This window comes from Crinia signifera, chromosome 8 (assembly GCF_055691185.1).
Source record: "Crinia signifera chromosome 8, ASM5569118v1, whole genome shotgun sequence".
Lineage (NCBI taxonomy): Eukaryota > Metazoa > Chordata > Amphibia > Anura > Myobatrachidae > Crinia > Crinia signifera.
Window position 1 is genome coordinate 62,091,741 of NC_139224.1, and position 20,547 is coordinate 62,112,287.

Consider the following 20,547-nt stretch of genomic DNA (forward strand, 5'->3'; position numbering starts at 1 on the left):
TGTGACCACTGAAGATATCTATGAAGATATTCTTTGTGAAATCTTTAGCCCAATACACAATAGAGGATTTAATAAAAGATATCGCTCAGAAAGGACTTTCTGAGTGACATATTTTACTATATATATCTTGTAGTGTGTTCACTGTATGTATAGATGATGGAGATCCTCATTAACAACAGCAATGCTGCAGCTGAACCTCCCCCCCCCCCCCCCACGCCATTGCTCCCTATCCCACTGGCATCAGCAAGTTATGTGCTTGCCGATGTCAGAATTAGATTACCTAGTGTGTATGGGGCTTTTCAGTTTTCACAAAATATATAGTTTGTCTTGGAACTCCAGGGAATTCAAGAGAAATTGTTAACCTTATTGTTCATGAAGCATATAGTCTAATGTCTACCCAGTTTAGAAATAAGGATACTGTGGGAAATAATGACACAGAAAATTTCCAATTTAGGATTAAATTAAAATCCCCATAATGAATGAGGAGAAAACTGCATAGTTTTAGGCACTTTGGGACAGATGTAATGTAGAGTAATTCCGGTGCCATGCGGGATACCGGACAAATTGGGATGTTTTTTAAAGGGAAGGTCGTTTACAAGGCAAAACCAGGCATTTACAAACAAGCCGAATCTCAATATTAATTTCACGACGAGGAAATAATATTGAGGCTCAGCAAAATCAAAACAAACAAATCGTCAGGGCCAGATGGGATTCATCCTAGGGTACTAACGGAATTAAGGGAGGAACTAGCGACCCCTCTATATTACATCTTTGATAATTCACTATCATCAGGCAAGGTACCAAAAGACTGGAGAATAGCAGAGGTAGTGCCAATATTCACAAAAAAAGGAAAAGGGGAGGATCCAGCTAATTACAGACCCATGAGCTTAACATCAATAGTGGATAAAATATAAAAGGATTTTTAAGGGACGGGATCCAGGAATATTTAGACCTTCATAGTTTACTCAGTATTACCCAGCATGGGTTTGTGAAAAATCGTTCATGCCAAACTAATTTACTAGGTTTCTATGAGGAGGTTAGCAAAAACCTTGATAATGGAAACGCTGTAGGTGTGATTTTGCTAAAGCTTTTGACACAGTACTACACAAGAGGTTTATAAATAAAATGGAGGACCTGGGATTAGGGGCAAATATCTGTAGATGGGTAGGGAACTGGCTGTGTAATAGAGAACAAAGAGTGGTTGTGAACAGTGCCGTATCAACTATGATACCAGTACTAAGTGGATTGCCACAGGGTTCGTTTATAGGGCCCATTTAATGTAACATCTTTATTAACGATATTGGGATGGGGTTACTCAGCAATGTATCCATCTTTGCAGACGACACAAAACTGAGCAGAGTTATTAAATCATCAGAAGATGTCACCACGCTTCAAAATGATTCATTTTAAAACAAAATTGTCACATGTGTGAATGCAGGAAATGTATCAGTCAGGTGGTAATAGATGCTGAACGCCGCGGGACTTTTCAGACAATATATTGCAATGTCACTAAATCCCTATTTTGACTAGGGAGGTCAAGCCATTTTTTCAATCCTGAATTCTAGATTGAAAAACTCTAAATCCCGGGATTGGCTTCCAGACTCCATGCAGGGAACTACTGTGAAGCAATCTATAAGCGGGCAGGTGGGCACAGTCGAGGGGCTAAGGATGGTGCAGCGTTACTTATAATATCACACTGCGCAGCCGCACAACCTGGTTGCAGGCAAGTGCCTGCACCAAGTGCTGCTGGTGCTTCTGGCAAAGACTGCAAAGCACATTTAGACCCACATTCTGATTGACTAAGTAAACTGTGAAGCTCGCGGCCCAAGTCCCAAAGTGCCTGCCCCGTTGGCCCGCCAAATCACCACCGCCCCCGCGGCCTTATCCCCTTATGTTTGAAAATAAGAATATACTTAAATCATAATAGAAGTTACATATTATATCTAAGCTTGGCATTTCTCCAGCTACTGTACAAATCAGCGAAATCACCCTTATCTACAATACACTGGCCCTAAATGAAAATGACTCCTGTATTATTCTCAGGAGTGGTGTTGGTCAGATACGGTCGTTCCTGGAAAGAGCAAAGAAGATTCGCACTATCAACGCTGAGAAACTTTGGGATGGGAAAGAAATCCCTGGAGGAGAGAGTGACAGAGGAAGCGCAGTGTCTGTGTTCGGTGTTCAAATCCCAGAAAGGTCAGTTATATACGGATGTATAAGGATGGTAACATACATCAACCCAGATGTTAATATGTACATTTCTCATTATTGTTTAGAATACTACCAGTACTGCGTTAATAGATTAAATCCATATATCAATGTGTACTTTAGGTGGCAGCAAACCCCAAATAATCCCTTGCCTAGTGGTTCACTTATAAGAATGGATCTTAAATGGTAAGGGGAGCGCTCAGATAATTTTGGACTCAACTGTTTTGATACAATGGATACCCAAAAGAAGAACAACTGATGTTATACAACAAGATTTCTCTTTACTAATATCACAATAAAACAGTTTCAAATATGTTAACAATTAATACAACAAGTGCGGGGTGGACCTTGCTGAAGATGACTTGGTACCCTGAGTTTCAATACCACCCGACGCGTTTTGTCCCGTTGGGACTTCCTCAGGGGTGTTGATATGCTTGTGGTCACTTTTTTCTCATTCATGGATCAGTACAAGTCTTTAATGATAAATTCTTGTGACATTAACCTCTTGTTAACATCACTGATAACATTTCAAGATTAAAGAAAAGAGTCCTACTGGGCTTAGCAGCTCCTCCCAGCTTAGTGTGCTGTCCTTAGTCAGCCAGAGAATGACAGGTGCACTAATCTGTTTTATCAGTGATGTTGAAAATAAGCAATGTTATTACCATTTGATGGAGGATCAGCAGAGTTAGTATATCCCCAATAATAATTAAGGTACGGCACTAGGATATTTGAGTCACATTATTACACATTGTATTGAATGCAAATTCTGGAGAAATAACTCCAACAGGCACATTAAGCTGTGACAGGGATGTGGAACCTTGTCTCTCAAGCTGTTGAACTACACATCCCAGCATGCCCTGCAACAGTTTTAGCATGGCCAAATAGCAAAAGTGTAGAGGGGCATGCTGATAAGTGTACAGCCTGAGAGCCAAGGTTCCCCATCCCTGAGCTGTGAGGAGCTGCTAAACCGTTTCTGCCTTTTCCACACGTTTGCTCCTGTCATTCTAATTGCCCACACCTTGCATGTTTCCTCATCTTTCTATTCTCTCCATGCTATTGAAGTATAGAAAGTAAAGTGTCCTGGGTGCAGTTCAAATAACAGCTGGTCAAGAGGTGGTAATATAGACAAAAAAAAAAATGAGATAGAACAGCACTTGTGCTTCACTGAGGTATAAAATAATGAAGATACAGCTAGATATAAACAATGCACATACATAGTGTAAGATAGACGTAACACTCCAATCGGTGCAAAGCCATCCATCATAATATGCAACTACATGAAGTGAAAGGAAAATACAAATATGGATACATATAATACCTCTACAATAGGAGAGTAACAAACCATCCACCACCTGAAGGCGCCATCCAGGTTGGGCAGGTCATGTATATAGTGTTTATTCTAGCACCCGCTATCTTTTAAAATCCATGCAGTTCCTCTTCCCTGCCTGGGGTGTCACTGTCTGCTGTGGTGCTTCTAGCACAGTGTGGTCTGTATATCAGCACTGATATGCAAACCAGACCTGTGCTACAAACACCACAGCAGACAGTGACACCCCAGGCAGGGAGGAGGAACTGCATGGATTTTCAAATATAGCGGGTGCTAGAATGAACACTAGGTATAGGAATAAGGATCATCTGTGTATTGAAGAGTAGATAAGCTACTAATAGTAAAGATAGATAAAATAACACTGCACCGAATCATAGATAAAGAAGTACTGCAGTCTATTGAAAAAAACAACCAAAACCCATACCCCAAAGCAACTCAACCCCCCAAAAATTACTCAAAGTAAACCACCACATAACCCCCCACCCTGTATAACCTAACCCCAACTTAGGATATACCTGGATCCTTTAAACTTTTACCCCCCTAAAGCTATATCTATAGAAGGGTTGCAGGACAGAAAACAGAGAGTTGTAGTAAACGGAGTACAGTCAAATTAGGGAAAGGTTACAAGTGGAGTACCCCAGGGATCTGTACTTGGACCGGTGCTTTTTAATATCTTTATTGGTGATATTGCAAATGGAATTGAGGGTAAAATGTGCCTTTTTGCAGATGACACAAAGGTATGCAACAGGGTAGACACACCAGGAGGGGTAAAATAAATGATTGAGGATCTAGGTAGATTAGAGGAATGGTCAAGAGAATGGCAACTACAGTTTAATGCCAAAAAATGCAAAATCATGCACTTGGGTCTCAGAAATCCAAAGACTAAATATAGTATAAATGGCACTATAATGGAAACTACAGAGGAAGAGAGGGATCTAGGTGTCACTATTTCAGGGGACTTAAAAGCAGGTAGGCAATGTAACAAAGCAATGAAGAAGGCAAGTCAGATGCTTGGTTGCATAGGACGAGGTATCAGCAGTAGAAAGAAAGAAGTAATAATGCCACTGTATAGGTCATTGGTACAACCTCATCTAGAGTATTGTGTTCAGTTCTGGAGGTCATATCTCCAGAAGGATATAAATACATTAGAGACTGTACAAAGAAGGGCAACTAAAATGGTGCATGGCCTACATCACAAAACGTACCAGGAAAGACTAAAAGATCTTAATATGTATACTTTAGAGCAGAGAAGGGAAAGGGGGGACATGATAGAAACTTTCAAATACAGTATATCAAGGGTTTTAACAAGGTACAGGTGGGAGACATTCTTCACAGGAAGAGGAGCAACAGAACACAAGGACATGCACTGAAACTAGAGGGAGGAAGATTCAGAGGAAATGTGAGGAAGAATTACTTCACAGAAAGAGTAGTAGATAAGTGGAATAGCCTACCATCAGAGGTGGTAGAGGCAAATACAGTAGTACAATTTAAACATGCTTGGGATAAGCATATTGATATCCTTACAAAAAAATAAGGATCAATTATGGTAACATGTTTAAAAAAGGGGCAGACTAGATGGGCCAAGTGGTTCTTATCTGCCGTCAAATTCTATGTTTCTATGTTTCTAAGGGAGTAGATTAGTGGATATAGCTAAAACCAATTTGAATCTGCATCATAAATAGGATATAACATTACTATATTAGCTAAACTATACCTAAAAACCTAATTTACCCCCACCCACCCACCCAACATCCGTGTGTGGATAACAGAAGAATGGACCATGTGGGGCAATGACCCAGTGGCCAATAAATATGTATAACCAGGATATGTCAGCAAAATTACAATGTAGAGATTGATCACATTAGAGAAAGCCAGAGTAAGGAAAATAACATAAGGTACAGTCAGAGAAGGCATCTCAAATTATAATATGCATATATCATTAATCCGGCCAGCTCTCGATCAGACGAAAAAGCTACATTTTCACAGTAACCACATCTTTAGGCCTACTAGGAGAAACGGGAAAACATTCAGAGTATTTAAGCAAAGTCCAGGATCTAGTAATTTCCATTGGTAGCGCACAAGGGATTTTTAGGTGGAGCACAACTACCTCAGAGCCGTCAGATGGAGAACAGTAAATAGTCCCAGTTTTGGGCAGACCCATAGAGGAGTATGCATCCGGAATATGATCCGGTATAATAGTAATAAGGGCAGCAGGTTCAATAGGTCTAGATAAACCTTTCTCAGCAACTCCAGCACACCGCTCAGGAGTGCAGGTAGAAGACAGGATAGCACCTTGTATAATATCAAACCGGTGGAGCAGTCTAGAGGTAGAGGCGGAAATCGCTTGTAATATTTGTTGAACAGTGGATTCCATATTCCTTCAGCTGAAGAATGGCCACAGAGGAAGACAGCAGTGGCTAGCACACTGTCATATATGTAAAGGAGATTGACAGCCTGAAGAAAAGCTAATAGTAGTATACTATTATATATATTTAAAGAAGGTAGTCAATTATGTGCCAGCAGGCCAGGATGGTCACACCCTCTCCCCCACCACAGCGCTGTGCTGAAGATCTCTACTGGTGGCTAGGAGGACGGCGCCGGCAGTATTATTCTGCTTCAACCAAGATGGCCACGACCTCTCCCCCACTCGGCTGGGCCAAATCCAGGTGCCAGAAACCGAATGCGGCAACTCCCTGTGACAGAGGGGGTCAGCAGTGCGGGGGGCCACCACAATGCACAGCCGGGCAGAACAGATTCAGAACAGCCGGGAGCTCTGGCAGTCGGCGTCCCCGGCGTCAATTATTTATTATTTATTTACAGTTTCATATATCCAGCAAATTCCGTTACACTTTACAATAGGAAACAATGATCAAGCAAACTGGGTAGTAACAGACCGATATAGGGCAGGGCCCTGCTCGCAAGCTAACAATCTATAGGTATAATAGGAGGTATAATAGGAGGGATACATACGTCTAACCTAGGGCAGTACGGATGGTGTAATGGTTAGCATTACTGCCTCACAGAGCTGAGGTCATGGGTTCGATTCCCACCATGGCTCTAACTGTGTGGAGTTTGTATATTCTCCCCGTACTTGCGTGGGTTTCCTCCGGGTACTCCGGTTTCCTCCCACAATCCAAAAATATACTGGTAGGTTAATTGGCTCCGAACAAATTAACCCTAGAATGTCTGCGTGTACGTATACATGTGGTAGGGAATATAGATTGTAAGCTCCACTGGGGCAGGGACTGATGTGAATGATGATATATTCTCTGTAAAGCGATGCGGAATGTGTGTGCGCTATATAAGAAACTGTTAATAAATAAATAAATAAGATCAGCCTTGCTGCTGCAATCAAAATGGATTGTAGTTGTGAGAGTCTTTTCTTAGGAAGACTGGTAAGGAGGCTAATGCAATAATCAATGCAGGATATAATAAGTGCATGGATTAGAGTTTTTGCAGTGTCTTGTGTAAGATATGGACGCATTTTGAATATGTTTTTTTAGATGCCTGTAACATGATTTAGAGACAGATTGAATGTGAGGAATAAAGGACAGTTCAGAGTCAAGGATGACCCCTAGGCAGTGAGCTTGTGGAGTAGGATCAGGGGCTGGCTGGCAACTTTTAGCCTAGGGGGCAAGTCCAGAGCACTGGCCCATACCCCCCTATCCTTCTGGAAGGCTGAATGCTTGTGCGCGCCGGAGGCGTGCTGAAAAATTAGGCGTGTGGCGCAGTGGTTCCCAAACTGTGTGCCTAGGCACCCTGGGGTGCCTCAGGACACTTGCAGGGGTGCCTTGGGTTGGTGGACCAAGATCAATTCATATTATTTATGGTAATGTACCAGGCAAAACCAGTGCTGGTGGCTGCCAATCATAATATATGTGGACAAACAGAAGCAAATCCTGTCCCTCACCAGATAACTGTGACATATAAACACAATGCACTTCATTTAATATTTTTTTTCTGAATTTCTCGGTAAGAAGCATTTGGCCTAGGGGTGCCTTGAAAATATTTTGATGCTCTAGGGTGCCGTGATTCAAAAAAGTTTGGGAACCACTGGTGTGGTCTATCATAAGGGGGCGTGGCCTTTACCATGATTGTATTGTGTACCTGCAGATTGCACATTGTGATGCTAATTACACATTCTGCCGCACACCGTAATGCCCATTACATCCCATACCATGATGCCCATTACACCGCACAATGTGATGTCCACAGTGCCAGATTTGCCCCCACAGTGCCAGATATTTCGCCACAGTGCCAAATACACATATGCCCCCACAGTGCCAGATATGCCCCCACAGTGCCAGAGACACATATGCCCCCACAGTGCCAGAGACACATATGCCCCCACAGTGCCAGAGACACATATGCCCCCACAGTGCCAGAGACACATATGCCCCCACAGTGCCAGATATGCCCCCACAGTGCCAGATACACATATGCCCCCACAGTGCCAGAGACACATATGCCCCTACAGTGCCAGAGACACATATGCCCCTACAGTGCCAGAGACACATATGCCCCTACAGTGCCAGATATGCCCCCACAGTGCCAGTACCAGTGCGCACCAGTATTGGGAACAGTAAAAATGTGCCCCTCCAAAAGATATTTAAAAAATAAAGAACGCACACATTCTAAAAAAAAATAAAGGTGTGTGGCCTGGCTTCAAAGGGAAATGCCCCTCATACATTATGTGACACATCGCAATGCCCATTACACATTATGTGACACACCGCAATGCCCATTACACATTATGTGACACCGCAATGCCCATTACACATTATGTGACACACCGCAATGCCCAATACCAGAGGCGTAACTAGATATTCGTAGGCCCCATAGCAAAAGTTTGTAAGGGCCCCCTGTTTAACAACTGATGGTGATAAATGTATGCAAAACATATTAGTTTGACAGCAAAGATGGGCCCCCTTCAGCTCTGGGCCCCATAGCAGCTGCACCCCCTGCACCTATGGTAGTTACGCCCCTGCCCAATACACATTATGTGACACACCGCAATGCCCATTACACATTATGTGACACACCGCAATGCCCATTACACATTATGTGACACACCGCAATGCCCATTACACATTATGTGACACACCGCAATGCCCATTACACATTATGTGACACACCGCAATGCCCATTACACATTATGTGACACACCGCAAAGCCCCTCACACATTATGTGACACACCGCAATGCCCCTCACACATTATGTGAAACACCGCAATGCCCATTACACATTATGTGACACACCGCAATGCCCAATACACATTATGTGACACACCGCAATGCCCAATACACATTATGTGACACACCGCAATGCCCAATACACATTATGTGACACACCGCAAAGCCCCTCACACATTATGTGACACACCGCAATGCCCCTCACACATTATGTGAAACACCGCAATGCCCATTACACATTATGTGACACACCGCAATGCCCAATACACATTATGTGACACACCGCAAAGCCCGTTACACATTATGAGACACACCGCAATGCCCATTACACATTATGTGACACACCGCAATGCCCTATACACATTATGTGACACACCGCAAAGCCCAATACACATTATGTGACACACCGCAATGCCCAATACACATTATGTGACACACAGCAAAGCCCGTTACACATTATGAGACACACCGCAATGCCCATTACACATTATGTGACACACCGCAAAGCCCAATACACATTATGTGACACACCGCAAAGCCCAATACACATTATGTGACACACCGCAATGCCCAATACACATTATGTGACACACAGCAAAGCCCATTACACATTATGTGACACAACGCAATGCCCATTACACATTATGTGACACACTGCAATGCCCAATACACATTATGTGACACACCGCAATGCCCATTACACATTATGTGACACACTGCAATGCCCAATACACATTATGTGACACACCGCAATGCCATTACACATAAAGGGACACACCGCAATGACCATTACACATTATGTGACTCACCGCAATGCCCATTACACATTATCTGACACACCCTATGGCCCCTTTCTGCCTCATAAAGCATAAAGCAATTACAAACTTACCCTCCTTCTTCCTTCTTGTCCCACGCTGATCCTCGGGCACTGCGGCTCCTCTGCTTCACAGGTACGGGATTGCGATAGGCCTCTGGACTATCGCCTTACTGCTGGGCAGTAAGCTGTGGCTCCATATACAATGCTCCTGAGATGCAGGAGATTGCTGCTACTGTTGCTCCTAGGACTCAGAGCCAAGCAGATCGGGGACTGGGCTGGAAGCCAAACTTGTAGAGACAGCGCTGCGGCATTTTGAATTTGCCGCTCCCCTGAAGCAAATCACAGCTCACAGCCAATCAGGAGCGACTGCCAATCCGCGAGCTGTGATTAGTTCATGGACAGCGGCAAATTCAACATGCAGTTGCGCTGTCTATAAGTTTGGCTTGAGTCTGCTTGACTCAAGGTTCCTGCCCCTGTCTCTGAGGGGGGTTCCGGGGATATCACCTGCGGGTGGAGGCGGGGCAGGGGGTATCTGCGGCTGCCGGCGGGGGCGGGGGGGAAGTAGTATCTGAGGCTGCCGGCGGGGGGGGCGGTGGTATCTGCGGCTGCCGGCGGGGGGGCGGTGGTATCTGCGGCTGCCGGCGGGGGGCTGTGGTATCTGCGGCTGCCGGCGGGGGGGGCCAGTGGTATCGGCGACAGCCGGCGGGGGGCTGTGCCTCCATGGACACAGCCAGCCACCACAGCGTCCAGTTCTCCGGCCTCTTACTCTCCTGCGTGGCTGCGTGCAGCTCAGCCTACTATTAAAGAACACGGCCGCGGCTACAGGAAGATGGCCGGCGGCCTCCTGCACTGAGGACATGTCCTCAGTGCAGGGGGCCGGCGGCCATTTTCCTGTAGCCGCGGCTGTGTTCTGGAAGCCGCGGCCAGCGCAGGAGGGCTGGATGGTGAGCAGCGCGGCCCGCAGCCAGTGACTGGCTAAGCGGCCCGGGGGGCACATGGCACCCTGCCCCCCGGCCCAGCCCGCCCCTGAGTAGGATTGAATGTTGTGCTCTCAACAGCGATAGAGATATTGGGTTGGTAACTACTCTTGGCTGGCGGGAATATAATTAAATCTGTTTTGTAAATGTTGAGTTTGAGGTGGCAAGATGACATCCAAGATGAAATGGCAGAAAGACATTCAGAGACACGGAACCATACTGATGGTGTCAATACTGATGGTGTATATAATCTCTGGTCCGGTTATATGTAGTCCAAGGTCCTGGGTGTTTGAACAAGGCTGGAATCACTGGCTCAACATGTTTTAATGTGGAAGTGCCCACATCTTCAGGAGCAGAAACTTCTTCATACTAATCACCTTCTCCAAGGGTGCAAATCCCAGAGGCAATGGAGTTGCCTGCCTCTGAGCTCTAAGCCGTGAAAGGGGCACTTGCATGTACGGCAGCAGTTTTGTAGTTCACAGCTGGATCTAAATGTGACTGCTGATCTTCCAATGCAGCTATGCGAAGCACCCTCTGCTACAGCAGATGTAACCAGATCTGTCCCAGGAGCCTTGCTAACACCTGCTTTAGGGGACAGGATCTCTCCCATCTGGTACCACTCAGCCTGTGCTGCAGCAAGCATTGGTGCACCTCAGCTACTTCTAGCCTGTGAGATGGAACTTGCCAGTGAATGCTGAGTCTTTATGTTTCAGATGGCTAAATCTCATCTGACCCTGACCCAGCGTCCGCCGTCACACAGGACCATTGTTTTTTTTTTACACAATACATTTTTATTGAAAAAACAGAAATTGCAGTACATATGTTATAAAACATTGACTAACATTGACAAATGTTTTAACAATAACTGTAACAAAGAAAACATAAAACCAATGGGAAAATTCCCAGGGCCATAATGCTATTAGGATGGCCCTGAGATGAGACTCAAAAAGCGAGATAGGAAAATTGAGTGTTAGGTTTCCTATGGAACTTCATACCACCGTATTGTAATGATTATCATTTTAAAGCAATTTGTTACCCTGATGTAATTATGAGATATGCCTCGGTCGGCTGGCTGCTGTAAGGATGATGCTGATTTCCAAAATATTCTATCTCTTTCATGCATCCCATACAAACTGTTGCATCCCCTTATTAATCAATTTGTTATGATCTCATCATTTACATCGTTTACATAGAAGGTCCCACTCAGACCTCCCCCACTTCTCCCATGAAGACCCATTGATCTAATGACCCATACCCTTTCCGACTCTCCTTCCAAAGCTTCAAATGAGCTATAGGAACCCAATCCTTCATCAATGATAACTGTATCTGTATGTGTTCTTCTCCACAGGTTCTGCATTTGACCCCTGTTTCCACATTACCAAAGCAGTTAGCAATGTGATCTGTTCCATAGCATTTGGAGATCGATTTTCTTATGATGATGCCAAATTCCTAAGACTCCTCCAACTTTTTCAGACAGCCTTGAAATCTGAATCTGGACTCTTGGCTCAGGTATTTTTTTTTTGTTTTTTCTGCATAAACAATGTTTATTAGAATTCACAAATATATATATATATATATATATATATATATATATATATATATATACTTGTAAAAAGACGCACTCACCGGACTTCTCTTTTCATACTTTGTGGATTGAATATACATACCACAGCAAAAGTTCACATAACAGTGGGTGGATGGTCAACGTTTCGGCCTTATGTAAGGCCTTTATCAAGACCCCTTCTCCTGTCTCCACCAGTGTGCAACTGGTCAAATAACAGCAAACATGGAAGGCGAAAAGAAAGTAGAATAGACAGGCAAATAATGTGAGGGAGGGAATGTTATGGTAGGTAGAATGCAGTGGCATAACTACTGTAAGGCAGCCCCAGCAGCCACTTGGGGGAGCAAGCAGCAGCAGGGTCTGTGTGTGCGCTGGCACCTGCTCGACGCACTGACATGCTGCTTCCTGCCGCTGCCCACTGATTGAGCACTGGACACGAGTCAGCCGCAGCACGGGGGCAGCCATGGCAGGGATGACAAATTCCCCCACAGATTCAATTGATTGTATACAGAGCCAGCTATTGGCTACTGTGTACAGGATGGGCGGGCGGATGGGCATGCTAGGGGTGCGTCAGAGCCAAGGGAAGCAGCAGATTATGCTGGTCTCTCTTCCTTTCTCCTGCTTCAGGTTCTCTGGTATGCGTGTGATGTCATCATGTCAAACGCTGGTGAAACATGCTGGAGAGGAGCCTGGAGGGGGGCGCCACACACACTTTTTGGCAGGGGGGAGCAAAATTTATATTTACACACTTTTTGGCAGGGGGGAGCAAAATGTATAGTTACGCCACTGGTAGAATGGTTGGCTGTAGATATAGCCATCACTAGTCTATGATCTGAGCCTACAGGGAAGTTTTGAAATGAGTGGGTCATGGTTGCTCTGGGATCCCTTACTTAAACAGTTAGATAAGGTACAAAGCAAAGTTTGTATAGTCTAACAAAGCACACCAAATAAAAACAAGGCTTGGGTGTTTTTAATGGCTTTATATTAATGTGTTTCACTCTGTAAACTCTGTTTTTTTTTTTTTAGATTATAAATGAAATTCCTTGGCTAATGAAAATTTCATGGCTTGTTGATTATGTTCTTCAACCAGACTACGAGATTATTGCATTCCTAAAGGAAATGGTTTCGGAACATAAGAAAAGTTGGAATCCTAATTACATTCGTGATTTTATCGATGCCTTTATACTGGAGATGGAAAAAGTAAGTGTGTGTACAGTATGTAGAACAGAGCAACAGTTGCATCATTTGTTCCCACTGTGTATCATTATTTGCACATGCGCGTTCAAAAAGGAAGTGCCATCAAGCATAACCTTCTGGGGTAACTTGGAGTTTCTTTGTAGACCTGTTGCATTTTTTGTGTCAAATTGCTGCCTAAGTGTTTTTTTGGTCTTCCATTTCTACTAGTAATGTTGTTGTGCCATGACACATCACATGGGGTCGAGGTTCCTGTGAGGGGGCGTGGGTGGAAGGGGGAATACGGTACAGGTATAAGGGATTTTTTTTACCTCTTCCTTTTAGTTGTTAGTTGAATGTTAAAAATGAGGTTTAGTATTGAGATTTGTATTATTTCCAAATAGCTGATGCCTATAATCTATGAACAAAATGTGGTTAGATTGGAAATATGAGTTAATATTCAAATTGTTCTCACCTTCTCTTTTGAGAGGAGATAGAAAAGAGTTAGAAATATATATATATACATATATATATATATATATATATATATATATATATATATATATACACATACATACATACATACGTTCCAGAAGTGGGAAAAAATATCTGCAAGAAAATGATTGCTTGGCATTCAGTCTGAGATAGTACACTAACTTTCATGCACAAATAAAATATATTTCTGTGTATTTCATGTGTTTTATGTGTTTATACAACATAAATGCAACATACCTCAAGATACATCATTGAAATATAAAAATATTCTGAAATACAGAATTATCCATTATCTAAAATTCTTCTGATCCCGAGCATTTTGGATAAGGGCTAATCAACCTATAATTTTGTGCAAAAGTTCATTACCTCTACCTCCTCATGGCAGCCAATCACTGGGTTCCTCCCTACTGGGCAGTACTTTGGAAAGGAAAAAAAGACACCATCCTCTATATAAGGGCACCGCCTCCCTTCCTCAGTGTCTTTTTTTCCATTCCAAGTGGGCAGTAGGAGGCGCACCTCGTGAAAAAAAATAGGTTAGTGTACCTGCAATTCCCCCGCTGTCACGCTGGTGCTCCGGCGGGGATGGGAAGATGCGAGCTGACCTTCCGCGGGTTAATACCCGGGTGCTGCATGCTGTCAGGATGGCTAGAGCAGCTGCGTCCTCGGGCGGCATGATGCGGCACGCGACAGCCTGGTCCCCTGTCATCCAGAGGGAAAGGGGACAGACGTCATCAGCGGGTGCCGCAAGTCGGAGATGAAGTGTGATGATTTCCGCCTGAGGATAAGGGTGGAAGTGTGGAGAGACGCGGTGGCTGTGGGCAGAACAGTGCCGTCGTGTGTGTGCAGGCGGCAGAGGGAGCCTGAGCCTGCAAGCGGGCACTGGAGTGTGCAGCTCACCAGAATCAAAGGATATGTTATTATGATGTTATGGGAATTTTTTTTTGCCAGTTCCTGAGTGTATATCTAAAGGGAGTATCTTTTTTCTGAAGAGAAGAAGAACAGATACTGTGAAGACTGTAGTCTGAGAACAGTGCAGCTCTAATTCCACAACCCAGGACTAAGGGGGTTATTTTGGTTCACTCTTTCTGACAAAATCCTTCTAAGATGGACAAAACCATGTGCACTGCAGGGGGGCATATGTAAAATGTACAGAGAAAATTCGATTTGGTGAGTTATTTTGTTTCTGTGCAGAAAAATACTGACTGTTTGGTTTTTACACTGCAATATAGATCTCACTTTGAAGTAAAACCCCACCCAAATCTAATTATTTCTGCACAAGTAACATCTGCCCTACCTGCAGTGCACATGGTTTTGTCCATCTAAGAAGGATTTTGTCAGAAAGAGTGAACTAGAATAACCCCCTAAGTCCCAGCTATTGAAGTGTATTTGGGCGCTCGCCGATATCATGGAGGAGGAAAAGTGGCAAAGTACAAAGAAGTCGGGGTAAGCCTTGGAGTTCTTTCAATATTTTATTAGCTGGAAAAAAAACAAACAAGAAGGCCTTAGACCAGTTTTGCTGTGTTTTTTCATATAGGTCTGAAACCAGCAAAGCTTGCATACAGTCAAATGTACATTACAGTATGTGACAAACAGCTCCCTGAGAAGCATACAAGGAAGATGCAAAATTGTTTTCTGTCCCAGTGGGATGGGGATGGAAAGAATCTATCCAGCGAATAGTCTTGACAAACTTAGCAAAAATGGATCTGAGGTGGTGGCAGAACGAATCCAGATTAAGCAGAGGCAAATTGTTTGCCCCAATCAAGCAGATATTAGTGACGACGGACAACAGCAGTACAGGCTGGTGGGTGGTCTGTGGCTCACTAACTAACACTAACAGATGAGAGCAGTAGTGCTGGCATGCCAATATTTTCAAGACAAACTGGTAAACAACAAAGTAGTAATCCGGTCAGACAACCAATCAGTGGTGTCATATATCAACCGCCAAGGAGGTACCAGAAGTCCGCCATTGATGAGGGAAGCAGCAGAGTTATTTAGGTGGGCGGAACAAGTAGTTCCCAGTATTATAGCAGTGCACCTGGCAGGGAAAGAAAACAGACTGGCGGACAGCCTGAGCAGAAGGATGTGCATGCCAGGAGCATGGTGTCTCAACAAGGAAGTGTTCCAATTACTAGTAAGAAGATGGGGGTTGCCCCAAGTAGATCTCATGGCCACTTCAGAAAGTGCCAGTGTTTTTTTCCAGATTTCGCGACCCACAAGCAGCACAGATAGACGCGATGATTGCCAGGTGGGACATGGAGTTGGCGTATATCTTTCCTTTTTTTCCAGTGATTCCGAGGATACTGAGGAAAATACAGAGAGAAAAAGCATTAGTAATAGAAGTGCTCCCTTTTTGGCTAAGGAAGGCCTGGTTCGCGAAAATGGCAGTGGATGGACCAATGAGACTCCCATAAATGCAGAATCTTCTGTCACAAGGGCAAATAAACCAGCCACAGCCGCCATCGTGGAATTTGACGGCATGGTTGTTGAGTCCAAATCCTTAAAGCATAAAGGTTTCTCTGACGCAGTCATAAGCTAGCTGTTGAAAGCCAGGAAACAGTCGACTTCCAATACTTACTACAAGATATGGAAAAAATTTAGGTTCTGGTGTAGAGAAAAAAGAAGTCAGCCAGAAAGTATTCCTTCAATATTGGCTTTTCTCCAGTCGGGGCTAAATAAGGGACTGGCTCTTAGTTCACTAAAGGTGCAGATTTCGGAGCTAGGGGCTGTCATGGACATGGATGTAGCAAATGATAGAAACATAAAGCCCTTTGTCCAAGCAGCGGGCAAAATAAGACCAAGATTTTGCCAGCCTTTGACGCCATGGGACCTCAATTTGGTACAAGGGGTACTAATGTAAGCACCGTTTGAACCTTTGCAAGACATATCAGTAAAGATGCTTACATGGAAGTTGGCGTTTCTTGTTGCAATTACTTCGGCAAGAAGAGTCTCTGAGTTACAGGCGCTGTGGGTTGAAGAACCCTATCTAAACTTCTTTGAAGACAAAGTGGTGCTATGCACCAATCCACTTTTTTTGCTAAAGGTGGTATCGGGAGATCGTGCTGCCATATTTGTGAGAGCACTAAAAATATATGTGCAGAGGTCTCGAGACCTACGTAAAACAAAGAGTTTGTTTGTGTTTACTGAAGGTAAGAAAGCAGGACAGAGAGCCTCCAAGGATACTATTGCAAGGTGGATTAAAAGTTGTATTCAGAAAGCTTATGAGCTAAAAGGACGAGAACCCCCAAAGGGATTGAAAGCTCATTCGACAAGAGCCATGGAGGCACCATGGCTGGCTGAGCATCTGCGCATACCTTTTCCAAGCATTACAGAGTGGGCGTCTGGACCTCAGCAGATGCAAAGTTTGGGAGGAAGGTGCTTAGCGTAGCAATTTAACAAAGCGGTATGCGAAGAGGATCGTGAATATTTTTTGTTTGTTTTATGGTTTGTATTATTACCCTCACTATACGTTGCACTGCTGGGGTAGTACCCAGTGATTGGCTGCCATGGGGAGGTAGAGGAAATATCAGATTCTTACCTGAATATGTTTTCCTCTATGTTTTCCTCTACTCCACCATGGCAGCATATATTCCCTACCCAAATGTATATTGACTATGCTATAATGGTGTTTTTTCTTATATTGAAGCTGAGAGAAATGAAGACAATAAGGAAGGGAGGCAGTGCCCTTATGTAGAGGATGGTGTCTTTTTTTCCTTTCCAAAGTACTGCCCAGTGGGGAGGAACCCAGTGATTGGCTGCCATGGTGGAGTAGAGGAGAATATATTATCAGGAATCTGATATTTATTTCAGTAATGATCCCTTTGCAGTCCATTTTTTTTTTACAATTCAAACAGTCTGGTTTAAATGTTTAAATTCATTTTTATTTATTTTTTTCTTCAAAAATGCTCTACATTGAATGTTGAATGATGTGAATGTTCTTATTTTAAAGTGGCTCGCCACTGAATCTGCTGCTAGCGCTAGGGCTATTGAGCCTGACTAGACGTTGGACCTGAAAGGGTTAAAAGTAACTTTAAAGGGGAAACTAATATATAATATAGACTCATTACATGCAAAGTGAGAAAGGTATCAGAGTCTGAAGGAAGAATGGAGAGGCACACAATCCAAGATGCTTGAAGTCCAATGTTAAGTTTCTACAGTCTATTTATTTGGGGAACTATGTCCTTTGCTGGTGTTGGTCCATTGTGCTTTATTAAGTCCAGAGTCATTGCAGCTGTCTACCAGGATATTTTAGAGAACTTCATCCTTCCTTTAGCAGACAAGCTTTATTTAGATGCCAACTTCAATTTCCAGCAGGACTTGGCTCCTGCCCACACTGCGAAAACCTGGTTCACTGACCATGGGTTTACTGTGCTGGAATGGCCAGTAAACTCACCTGACCTGAACCCCATAGAGAATCTATTGGGCACTGCCAAGAGAAAGATAAGAGACATGAGACCGAACAATGCAGAAGAGCTGAAGGTGGCGATTGAAGCTTCCTGGTCTTCTATAACACCTCAGCAGTGCCACAGTCTGATAGCAACCATGCCACATTAAGGCAGTAATTCATGCAAAAGGGTCCTGTAAGCCATAATCATAAAAATATCTCTCTTTGTATGTATTGAGTCTATATAATATATTAGTTTCACCTTTTAAGCTGAAGTACAGAAATAAATGAACTTTTGCCCTATGTTCTAATTTTTCCAGTTTCACCTGTAATTGCTTGGGCACACGAATACAAGGGAGGTATATCTGAATTTATATGATGTTATGCTATAGAAAATGACCCATTATTTAGGTAGAGACAAATGAGAAGTTGGCAATACCTTTTTTATTTATTCCCATGGGGGGGGGGGGGGGGATTCTGGTTGGTTTGTAGTAGTAAACGCCTTCGGTACTCTTTACCTAGCACGGCGCCCACGATCTTGATCGTGGGCATCGTGAGGTAAAAAATCGTGTCGGTCGCGTCGTATGCGGGCTAAACATGCCCGCACGCGACGCGATGCTCACGATTTCCCATTGAAACCCATGTTAAACATGGACATCGTGTCGGTCGCGTCGCGGCCGGCTATAAATGTGCACACGATGGCCCCGACGCGATGCCCACGATTTGCCATAGGAATTAATGTTAAAAGACCCGATGGACACGATTTTAATGTTAAATGGCTCAATGGACCCGATTATAGCATAGGAAACAATGTTACATGGGCCTTAGAGGCCAAATAATTACCCTGAACTCTGAAATGGCCCCCCCAATTTTGTACGCCACCCCACGATTAACGTGAACCCGAAGCGTGGCGAGCGCAGCGAGCCCGCGAGGGGCGGCGGTACGCGTCCTCCGACCTTTTCATACCCCCACTATCCACGTCGGCGTGGAGTTGAGAATAGAATAGTGTGGCGAGCGCAGCGAGCCACCGAGCCCGAAGCGTGGCGAGCGCAGCGAGCCCCGCGAGGGGACGCGGATACCTTCACAGGTAAACGCGTCCCCTCGCGGGCTTCACAGGTGTCCGCGTCGCCACGGACACCTGTGAAGCCCGCGAGGGGACGCGTCTAGCTGTGAAGGTATCCGCATCCCCTCGCGGGGCTCGCTGCGCTCGCCACGCTTCGGGCTCGGTGGCTCGCTACGCTCGCCACACTATTCTATTCTCAACTCCACGCCGACGTGGATAGTGGGGGTATGAAAAGGTCGGAGGACGCGTACCGCCGCCCCTCGCGGGCTCGCTGCGCTCGCCACGCTTCGGGTTCACGTTGATCGTGGGGTGGCGTAAAAAATTGGGGGGGCCATTTCTGAGTTCAGGGTAAGTATTTGGGCTCTAAGGCCCATTTAACATTGTTTCCTATGCTAAAATCGGGTCCATTGAGCCATTTAACATTAAAATCGTGTCCATCGGGTCTTTTAACATTAATTCCTACGGCAAATCGTGGGCATCGCGTCGCGGCCATCGTGTGCACATTTATGGCCGGCCGCGACGCGACCGACGCGATTTCCATGTTTAACATGGGTTTCAATGGGAAATCGTGAGCATCGCGTCGGTCGCGTCGCGGGCACACATAAATGTACTCGCGATGCCCGCGATGGGCGCCGTGCTAGGTAAAGAGTACCACGCCTTCTTTAATGGACAAAACCTTTTGCACTGTAGGTGGGGTTGATATAACATGCGCAGAGAGTAACATTTGGGTGAGTTCTTTTATGTCTGTGCAGGGTAAATACTGGTTGCTTTATTCTTACACTGCAATTTAGATTTCAGTTTGAATATACCTCACCCAAATGTAACTATCTGCACATGTTACATCTACCCCACCTTCAGTGCACATGGTTTTGTCCATTAAAGAAGGAGTTTGCTTTTGCAAACCAACCAGATTCAGCTCCTTCGTTTCTTAAGGTGTGTACACACAGGCCGATCAGGAGGCCGCCGATATCATTTTGATATCAGCGGGCGGCGGGGTACCAGCATTAGCTGGCAGGAAGGGAGGGATGGTGCAGCAGGGACCCTCGCATCAGGATTGAATAGGGATCGGGTGCTGCATAACACGATGCCATTTGCACTATGATAGTGCAAATCGCACAGTGTTTCACAGCATTATAGAGCTTCTACAGTATTTACACGAATCTCCCTCCTCTGTCCTTGCTGACATGATGCTGCCTGTCTCCTATAATGGATCCTGCTGTTACTGTACACCAGAAGTAGAAAAGTTAGAGGAGGATTAATCCAAAGAAGGAGCAGGCAACCCATGGCTGTCATGGACACTAAACATTATATCAAGGAAAAAGGAAGAAAATGAAACTCGGGTGGGGTGCACT

The 20,547-nt window shown here is 44.5% G+C and overlaps 1 protein-coding gene across 1 annotated transcript in view; it reads left to right on the plus strand.

Annotated features, from left to right (window-relative positions):
* LOC146026153 (cytochrome P450 2D17-like) overlaps positions 1 to 20,547 on the plus strand; it is an 85,568-nt gene that overhangs the window by 24,641 nt on the left and 40,380 nt on the right. Inside the window, exons 3-5 of the mRNA XM_083156566.1 lie at positions 2,044 to 2,196; positions 11,871 to 12,031; positions 13,110 to 13,283. Coding sequence (XP_083012692.1) covers positions 2,044 to 2,196; positions 11,871 to 12,031; positions 13,110 to 13,283 — 488 coding nt within the window. The remainder of the gene's footprint in view (positions 1 to 2,043; positions 2,197 to 11,870; positions 12,032 to 13,109; positions 13,284 to 20,547) is intronic.